This window comes from Stegastes partitus, unplaced genomic scaffold (assembly GCF_000690725.1).
Source record: "Stegastes partitus isolate 25-593 unplaced genomic scaffold, Stegastes_partitus-1.0.2 Scaffold53, whole genome shotgun sequence".
NCBI classification, from domain to species: Eukaryota; Metazoa; Chordata; class Actinopteri; family Pomacentridae; genus Stegastes; species Stegastes partitus.
In genome coordinates, this window is record NW_007577784.1 from 446,071 (window position 1) to 456,138 (window position 10,068).

At 40.6% G+C, this 10,068-nt stretch overlaps 1 protein-coding gene across 1 annotated transcript in view; it reads right to left on the reverse strand.

The window, feature by feature from the left end:
• LOC103352827 (plexin-A1-like) overlaps positions 1–10,068 on the reverse strand; it is a 271,387-nt gene that overhangs the window by 70,305 nt on the left and 191,014 nt on the right. The window contains 2 exon segments of the mRNA XM_008275498.1: positions 3,341–3,577; positions 5,002–5,095. Of these exon segments, the coding sequence (XP_008273720.1) occupies positions 3,341–3,577; positions 5,002–5,095 (331 nt within the window).

Below are 10,068 nucleotides of genomic sequence, written 5' to 3' on the forward strand. Positions count from 1 at the left end.
TTTTTTTTCTCTTTCACCAACACACCCCGAGTTAAAAAAACACACTACAGATGAGAAATTAATTGTCGCGAATCTGCCCCGCATCTCGACAAATTGCGTTTTTTTTTTTTTCTTGTCCATCTCTCGAGCCAAGCAGGAGATTTTTTTGGCAAATTATCGAGAGAGGCTCTTTGCTAATAAATTATCATTTAAGAAACGGTTACGCCGCTTTTCGATCTCTTTCACGGAAATAAGCGGCGTAACGCGCTCTCTGTGATAACATAAGAGATAGTCAAGGCGCATTCTGCTATGAAAAAAAAAAGAAGATTAAAGAGCCCTAGATTCAATGCAACACATTACAGCGGCATTGATCTGAAAGATTTTATATTGTCTCTTTATTGTATAAAACCCACATACCGCCACGGTTCAATGACACGATGCGTGCACTTGAGAATATTTAGTTTACCTTTGCAGACACTAATCCGCCGGTTATTTCAGGTAATTTAGTGATATCACATAAGCATAGTCGGCAACAACACATTAATTCACTCACTCTTTGACTAAACATTTCAGGTGAGCTTAGCCAGATAATGCAACGACACGTAGGCGCGACTCAGAAAATTGCCAATTAATTTCCACATACTTAATGTCCAATCACTGTTAATGAAAACCAATGTAATCCAAATGTTTCGGAACCCCCGAGTCCGTGCTGCCCTTCCAGCACCAGGAAATAAAAAATAAATAATTACACAAATTGAAAGGACTGTTATTTAAGAAGGCTGGAGGCTGTGGAGGAGGACTGCAGTCAAATAAGTTCTTGTTAGTTACTGAAGGACAGAAATTGGCCTTGGAAGGTGTGGACATTTCCTTTCAGCTTTCAATAATGAATTTGTACGTTTTTTTTTTTTTCTCCCTCCTCCGAGAGACCTTGTAAACACATTTGAGAGCTGTGTTTTTTTTCTCTCTCTTTCTCTAGAATGAAAAAAAAAAGAAAGTTTGTGTGTGTCCGTCTGAGAAGGCTGCGCCATTATTAATGCAAGATAGGTTCAATATGTTTGAGTCTCTTCTAGTCGAGCTGAAAGCAGAAGAAACCCTTTGGGAGAAAAACATCTATCCACCGCTACACCGATAACAAAAACACAGACGCGCGTTTTGTTTGGCTGCTCGGGATCAACATCCAGTTAAAAAGTCAGTTTTAAAAAAAAGAATCACAACTTATAGTATCGATAATATCGGCATCGCTCGCCAGAGAAGTCATCCTTTTTTTAAATTCAGCTATGCAGACATGTCAAGCCTTGGATTCTCTCTGCACCATGTTCTAGCAGAGGTGTTTTTATCCTTTCCAAAATCAAAAGCAGAAGCACAGAAAGCAGCTTTAACATATGATCCAAACTCTTGCATATCTTCTTAAACTGCAGAGGTAAACAAATGCTTCTATCAGATCCTCATGGCTCCGTCCTGCTCCGTACAGATGTTAGCACCAAACACACTGACTGGAACATTCTGTTATAATCCTACATACATCTCAATAAAGGAAGGAGTGTGTGTGTGTGTGTGTGTGTGTGTCTGTTCGCTGTATATCTCAAAAACTATACATCTGATCCACTTCAAACTGGGTGGGTGTATCACCGGGGACCCGAGGATGTGCAGTGTTGAGTTTGAAGTTTCGCAGGTTCTCAGCAGGGTTGCTGCCGCTTGTGGGAGGATGCTAAGTTGCTCGATGCTAGGCAACATCATCAAAGACGAACGTATATCACAGGATGATCTCAAAATCAGATAAGAGCCATACAGACTCTTTGTAATTAATGTTGCAGCTACTTTTTTAAAAAAAACAGCCACGTACGGCATCACAATATGAAATGATGTAATTACATTTGCATGGCTTGTTAGTGTGTTTGCTGTTTCACTGGTAATTACAACCAAATAGTGTGTCGGCATTCACTTAATTACCTTTACCAATTTCACATAACTTGTCCTACAGCGAGCACAAAAACACAGTTTGATCTTACAGTTTCCCCTGTCATACTTACTAATGATCTCTACAGAGACACACAGTGTGTTCTAAAACAACGCTGCTTCTTTCTTTCCATTTCTACTAAATATTATAAATATTTTGTTGAAGCGTAACTTCTGTTGGCAGCTACTAACTCGGTGTGGGAGTTTCATCAGAGTCTTAGTTAGTAGCTGCCCAACTTTGTGAAGAAGTTAATTGTGTCGTGTGTTTTGAGGCACTAGTTTGTTTTAGTTATTTTTTTTGTTATGTGTGGATATTTAATTTTGGCGCAGGAGTCTAGCGTTGATTTCTGCTAGTTAGCGTTGGACATGCTGTTCGCCTTCGTTTGGTTCTTTGATGTTTAGCAACATCCAGCAGCTTTCTTTGTGTCGTCACCGTTCTGTTATGTTTATTTAGGTTACTAAATTGTGTTACCTGAACCATTTCCATCTGGTTTTCGTTACATCCAGCTGACCCTAGAGGCTGGATCGTAACAGATAGCTTGTGAGGATGCATCTTAGTGAAGTAGTGTTGGCGTAATAGTCTATGCATGTAGCCTGTATTAAGTGCAGTTTTGAATTCATTTTGAAAAGGTTTTAAAACTAATTAGGAAATATTTTTAAAGTAACAATTGACGATAATGTTCAACTGCTTACTAAAATCGGACAGGGACGGTTACTTCAGTTCAAGTTGCCACCGCTGTCAGTGAAAACTGCATCGTGCCAAACAGGAATGGAACAACCGACGTGAACAGTGACTAAAAGGGGCGTCGCTTAGTGAACGTCACAGAGATTTCCCATCAAATCTGACCTGATGGTTTTTATACAATCATCTAAAGAATCCCACCATATGTCGGTCAGTGCAGGATGACGTGTGATACAAACTCACTACATACAGAAACCAAACCTCGTCCTCTATGTCTGGGTTTCTATTTTTCTGTTCACTGATGTTGCTCACAAGTTGTGGGCCAGGCACAAAAAAACCCAAAAACTTTTTATTAACCTCTGGCTAAAACCTCAAAAGAGAAACTTTAAATTAACTTGAAATTTGTTTTATTTTCCAACACTGAGTAAACGTGTGTATAAATCTGCGTAGGTGTCAATAACCTTCTTCCCGCTGCACGCGCTGTGTGAAATATGCTCTCCAATCTCTCTCTAGCTTCACAGCTGCATTGTAGAACACGTCCCTGAGAAGTTAAAGTGTTTATAAAGCCTCCTAGATATGTATTCGCCAGTGCTGTTTGTAAGACAAATACCTCAGATCACAGCCGCGATAAAATAAACTGAAATGTGCGGCCGGGTAGAGAAAAGTTTCTGAAGTTTCTTTTTTTTTTTTTTTTTTTCTTTTTTTTTTTTTTGTCTTCCTGACCTTGAGGATAAGTGGCGACGTGGGTTTGAGCTCCAGGACGCCGGAGGGACTCAGCGGCTCAAACACGGGGTCGGGGTAGTAGCTGAATGTCTCGTTGACCACCACCAGAGCGTTCACGTTGTCCATGTAGAACCCGATCTCATCCGGGCCGGTGCCGGTCTCGGAAAAGCCGAGCTCCGAGTCCGCCACCGACGGAGCGAGGCACACCATGACCGAGTTGTTGTACACGGTGCAGTTCTGAAACGGACACAAAGAACAAGAAATCAGTCGTGGCTGTTGGTTTTAAGTCATTGGGAGAAGTTATGGTATGTTATCTTGGGTATCTCTAATGCATTTTTAAATATTCAGATTGTAATGTCATCGTTCTATTTACAAAAACGGTTAGACGCCGAGCAAAACAGGCGCCGCTGCCTCTTTTAGAAACACCAAGAATAACCTGCAGGCTATAATTTTCTTTTAAAATGGATCTGTTGGGTATAATAACCCATCCTTTTTGTAAGTCAATGCCCTGTGAAACTACAGTGCTGTTAGACCTATTGGAAATGTAAATTGGTTGCAAATTTATGATCAACTGTTAATAACGGGCAATGTGCTCTGTGCCTTTGCTTGTGCCGAGCGGTATTTACATCATTGCTTTGGAGAATACATGAATACGTGATGTCACGGCCGTGCTTGGATCAATTTATAGGACCGCTCGGAGGACCACGCTATCATGTGTTGGAACAAATTAAAAAAAGAAGCCTATTAATTGACCTTGATGAAGATGTATATGGTTCCATTGCTGTGGATTAGTGGTGCCACTTGGACGAAGCTAAATGCTAACATGACGTCCACTGTGATTGATTTTCTATCTCACGCGTGGTGTTTGTTATGCTGCGCTGGAACAAACCGAACTCCGATTTGTCGTAAATGGGTGACAACATTCAAAAAACATGGTCCCCTCTAAGTGCAAAGCAGTACTTTGATAAAGGGCTATGTGGGATGCATCACGCGGGCTGTTTGCCTCAATAAACGACGGCTTTATCTGCAGGTTCAAGTGCCTTAGTTCTGTTTGGAGTTCAGTTCTTAACCCTGACAAGTGAAGAGCTTTAACTCACTGTGACAATCGCCAAAGTGCTCTGTGAGCGTTTTCTACAGAACTGATGAAACTCTTCAACCCTTTAAATGGGACTTCAGGTTTGCATGGATTGTTTTTTTTGCCCCGTTTCTTCTTCATTCTCCTAAAACATTTTCTACTCGCACACAGAGAATCTCTCATGTTGGGGCTGTGGTTTTAGTTTTAGTTTTTTTTCCCTGACACAAACACTCATGAGGAGTGGTGACATTTGAAAAGCTATATGGCCTGAGGTAGCGTTAGATGTCTGAAGCTGTAGCTCGAGAAAGAGGAGACGCCAGCAACACACTGAGACAGACTGTCTGCCACCTTCAGCGGCGCAGAAATAGTCGCTTGTAGATTTGCATGTGGAGGGTTCTATCTGAATGTATTTGGCGGTTAATGAATGTATGTATGTGTAAATCTGAATAATGCATACTGTATGTACTGCGTGCCGGCTTCGTGTTAGCGAGTTCAGGTTTGTGCAGCATAAGCTTGCGCATGCTGCCGGGTGTGTCTTTAAATCTGGCCCCGTCGGTTAGTGCATGTCAGTCACATCAACACTTACATGAAAGGATTCTGCCTGGCCGTACTTGGCCCTGATCTTTGGCTCTCGAATGGTTGCGAGGTTGGTCCCACTCACTGTCAGCAGAGTCCCACCACTTCAGAGGAGAAAGAGAAGACACAAAAAGAACAGAGTAGTAGGATGAGTAAAAAAAAAGAAATGACCTCCAAGGATAAAAACAAATCTCTGTGGTGTTTCTGATTGGTTGCAGCCAAATTTTTACAGCTACGAATTATCTCCTGCCGCCTATGTAACTAAAAATGTAAAGGCGGCATGCAAATGTTCTTCTGACTTTGAGGACGAAAATTAAAAACCTCATTTCAGTATAAACGAGCCAACTGTGCACAAAACGTTTTTGAGAGGGCTGTTCAGTCAGTGACAGATCCTCCACCGCCGAGTTACACCTTAGTCTGGAGGGGCTTTGAAGGACAGTGATTAGAGAGTGACCAGCACCACAGACACTGCTTTGTTGTCTGTGATGTTGGCATGGACCAACATTTGGATGGACGTTTCCAACACCTTGTCCCCCAAACTGTCCGCCATCTTCCCCGAGCCCTTCAGGAATCGTGGGACAACCTTCCACAAACCAGCCTCTCGAACTTCATGAGTTGCAGATATGTGCCTTATCTACTGGCTGATTATTTCTGCTCCATCTGCCCATTGTCGTTTCCAGCATACCTCCATGCTGTTGTACAGATGTTGGGTACTAGAACAAGAAATACTTATTCCCCTGAGTTAAAAAGAGTGGATAGACTCTAACAAAGTGCCGCATTTTTGTTCAGCGTACTTGGAAAACGGACGTTTCCGCAGCGAGCGATGGTGTGACCAACGTTCCCAAAGATGATGGATGGAGAGAATGATTTGCATCCGAAACTTTATTCGGACACCGGAGGTCAAGGTTCACATCATGAGGTGTGATTACTGTGTGCGGTCGAGTTTATAACACTTGGGGCGAAGTTTAAATGTTAATAACATGCTTTAAGGCACCAAGGACTTTTGCTGCTGTATTAAACTCAGACCACAATGGTTCCCTGCTAAGTGCTGTGCCAAATGCAACCATAAAAAGTATTTATATTGCTGCAGATCCTACAAGCAGATACTGTACTGTCAAAAAAAACAAACCAAAAGCATACACTGGCATTGAATGGTTCACTGACAGCGTAAAGAAAGTATGTAGAAAGTTGCAAGGGCACAATAATTCACATTATTCTTTATTACGTTAAAAGAAAATAGAAGCCAGGTGGCATTATGTTTCATCAAAAATATATTTACTTTGGCAAATTAGTATGGTGCGAATGTAATTTCTACGAGGCAATTTTGATTAACATGAAAAACAATGTAAGGAGCAGAATTAATGTGGACAATCGCACGAGCAAAATATATGTATATTTTATAAAAAGAGTGGAGTTCAGCATTATGTCTGCGCAGCTATTATTAAAAGCATCGCAGTAAATAAAGAAAGTTTGCTCCAAGTTTTGAGTGAAGCGCCCTGGGCATGAGTTAGGGTTTATGGAACCCTTTATAAGCAAATTTACAGGGAAAAGGAGAGACAATAAGAACAAATGTGTGAAAGTGGGTGAGAGGAAAAAAAGGAAAAGAAGGAAGAATGAGAAGCTGAGTCGGGGAGGAAGATCTACAGACATGTACATGCTTTAATCACAGCTCCATCTACATTAAATATGTGTTTGCCTTGAGGTGGTGAAGGTCACTGGACTGAATACAGTAAATCACAATCCCAGAACTTGGCTGAAGCCCCAAGTGTCATTCTGTTAGTGAGTAGTGTGTGAAGCCAGACCAATACCCTCCTGGCGTAGGGCATCTGCTTGGATCAGTTCTTAACTCTCCAAAGCGTACTGGCGGGTTTTGGGTTTCAAAGGCAGGTTATTTTCTGAAATTCACCAAAATGACACCATTGATCAGAACCAAAAACTCCAAAAAGAGGAAGAATTGTTGGATTTTCTACTGTCCTTCAACATCTGTGATTTGGCATTCCTTGAGAAACTGTAACTGTAACCAGAGCAGAGAGGAAACACGTATGGAAACAAATTCAAAATGTAAGTAGTGAAATATCTGAGGGGTTCAGTGCCAAAGCCGGCTAAAGCACAAAGAATCCAAAGTAGAGTTTTATTGTGTTTATGGTCGACTAGTTCGTGGCAAAGTGGTCCAACCAACAGCCCACTAGTAATGTCACAATGCCGCTTTGATGTTTGGCCCATGATGGTTTTGGCATAAAAATGTAGTTACTATATTATTATTATTATGTTATATTATGTCGCGGGTGCAGGTAGCTGCACGTGTTTGCGATTCAAGATGGCAAAAACTCAACTCGTAGGTATGGTGAGGTAAAATAAAAACTTAATGAACCACCACCAAGCATCTGTTTCTACCCCATGGTCCTCAAAAGTCTTTCTAGTTCTTGTGATGACCCATGTAAACTCTTTAATGCTGTTTAGCAACTTTTTTTTCACAAAAAATAGAAAACGCTTTGGCACTCAGTAGAATTAAAACTTCAACAGTCATCACAAAGCAGCTGTTTCTGTCTCTGGACAGTGTTGAAACATCTTTAGATGCATGTAATGACTCCTCCAACAACCAGGATTGTTTTTTAGCAACACAAAATTTCGACTCCATTTTCCTCTAAAACTGGTAAATGTGGTTTGGTCCACTTTGGCGTTAACCCCCTCATCTATACCATAGACTGTATAAAAGATGGACGTAGCAACCAGCCCTGAAAAATGAAGCTAACCTGGACGTGTCAAAAACCTGCAATATCACTACGTCCGCTAGTCCTGGCTCCAAAAAGCCCTGGCTCCCATAGACTGGAATTGGAAAAGAAGTGATCACAGATCATGAAATACTGCATTCCTACAGCTCAGGATTTGTTTCTTATTAGTTCTCAAAGTCAAATCTAGAGATCAGGTGGCNGCACCAAAAGTGAATTCTTCTCGTTGTTTAAGAGTTTCTTGAAGACGTTCCACCTCTCATCCAAGAGGCTTCATCGGTTCTGCCTGACTAGTTGGGAGTTCCGGATACTTATATCCTCATGGAGCAACTTCATAGACACCATACCAAACTGAGTCCACCTGTGATTTCCAATTAGCTGCATGAAGACGGTCACAACATGAACTATAAACACCAGAATCTTCTCAGTTTTTGACCTGCAGGTTGTGTCTGTCTGAGAAACGGAATCCGATTTATTTTATTTATTTGTTCCTTTCATGAAGGTAGACGACATAATTTGTACATAAATGCACTCTACATTTTCAAATCAACACCTCCATGATTGGAAAGGAGCAGCAAGAAGAAAAAAAATCTTGTGTTTGCCTGCCCCCTGTTTAAACATATAAAATGAGAAAACAAAAAAAAGATGGGCCGATATCACATACAGTTGATTTTCAGTAACCTACCCAATTACCGCTTTGATTATAATAACAAAACAAAATAAAACAAAGAAAATGAAAAAACAAACAAAACAAGTAAAATTTTACAACTCAACACAATTGATCCATAATGTCCAATTTAGGTTTCTAGTACATATTGACCATTTTTTTCTGTATTTGCACTTTTTAAAAAAAAAAAATCTATAAATATCTGTACAACCTTTTAAATCTTGTCGTTGGGAATTCCATATTTTTACACCAACAACTGAACTACACATCTGCTTCAAGGTAGTCCGAGCAGCCCGGTGCTTAAAATCAAATCTTCTTCTGTGATTTTCATCTTCTGAAGTAAAACACAAACAACTTTTGCAGGTTTCCTGGTAAAACTCTGTTTTCAACATAATTAGTAACGTCTGGAGTTCTATCAGGGCTGCAAGGTGGTTCAGTGGTTAGCACTGTTGCCACGTAGCAAGAAGGTCGCCGGTTTGCGTCCCGGTGAGGACACCTGGGATCTTTCTGTGTGGAGTTTCCATGTTCTCCCCGTGCAGCGTGGGTTCTCTCCAGGTTCTCCAACTTCCTCCCACACAGTCCAAAAACATGTTGAGGTTAANCAAACAGTCAAAATCAAATACTTTAGAGAGACTATACTAAAAATGGAGGCACCAAAAGTGAATTCTTCTCGTTGTTTAAGAGTTCCTTGAAGACGTTCCACCTCTCATCCAAGAGGCTTCATCGGTTCTGCCTGACTAGTTGGGACCAGATACTTATATCCTCATTGAGCCATCCTCACAGAAAACAGAAGTGAATCCACCTGTGATCACTGACACCAAACCTGTGATTTCCAATTAGCTGCATGAAGATGGTCACAACATGAACTACAAACACCAGAACCTTCTCAGTTTTTGACCTGCAGGTTGTGTCTGTCTGAGAAACGGAATCTGATTTATTTTTTATTTTATTTATTTGTTCCTTTCATGAAGGTAGACAACATACATAAATGCACTCTACATTTTCAAATCAGCACCTCCATGATTGGAACGGAGCAGCGAGAAGAAAAAAAATGTCTTGTATTTGCCTGCCCCCTGTTTAAACAAATAAAATGAGAAAACAAAAAAAAAGAAAGAAAAGATGGTCCGATATGACATCCAGTTGATTTTCAGTAACCTACCCAATTACCACTTTGATTATAATAACAAAACGAAATAAAACAAAGAAAATGAAAAAACAAACAAAACAAGTAAAATTTTACAACTCAACACAATTGATCCTTAATGTCCAATTTAGGTTTCTAGTACATATTGACAATTTTTTCTATGTTTGCACTTTTTAAAAAAAAAAAATCTATAAATATCTGTACAACCTTTTAAATCTTGTCGTTGGGAATTCCATATTTTTACACCAACAACTGAAACACACATCTGTTTCAAGGTAGTCCGAGCAGCCTGGTGCTTAAAATCAAATCTTCTTCTATGATTTTCATCTTCTGAAGTAAACACAAACAACTTCTGCAGGTTTCCTGGTAAAACTCTGTTTTTGGCTTTCAACATAATTAGTAACGTCTGGAGTTCTATTAGGTGCAGTTGGTTAGCACTGTTGCCTCGTAGCAAGAAGGTCGCCGGTTCGCATCCCAGTGGGGGCACCGGGATCTTTCTGCGTGGAGTCTCCATGTTCTCCCCGTGCAGCGTGGGTT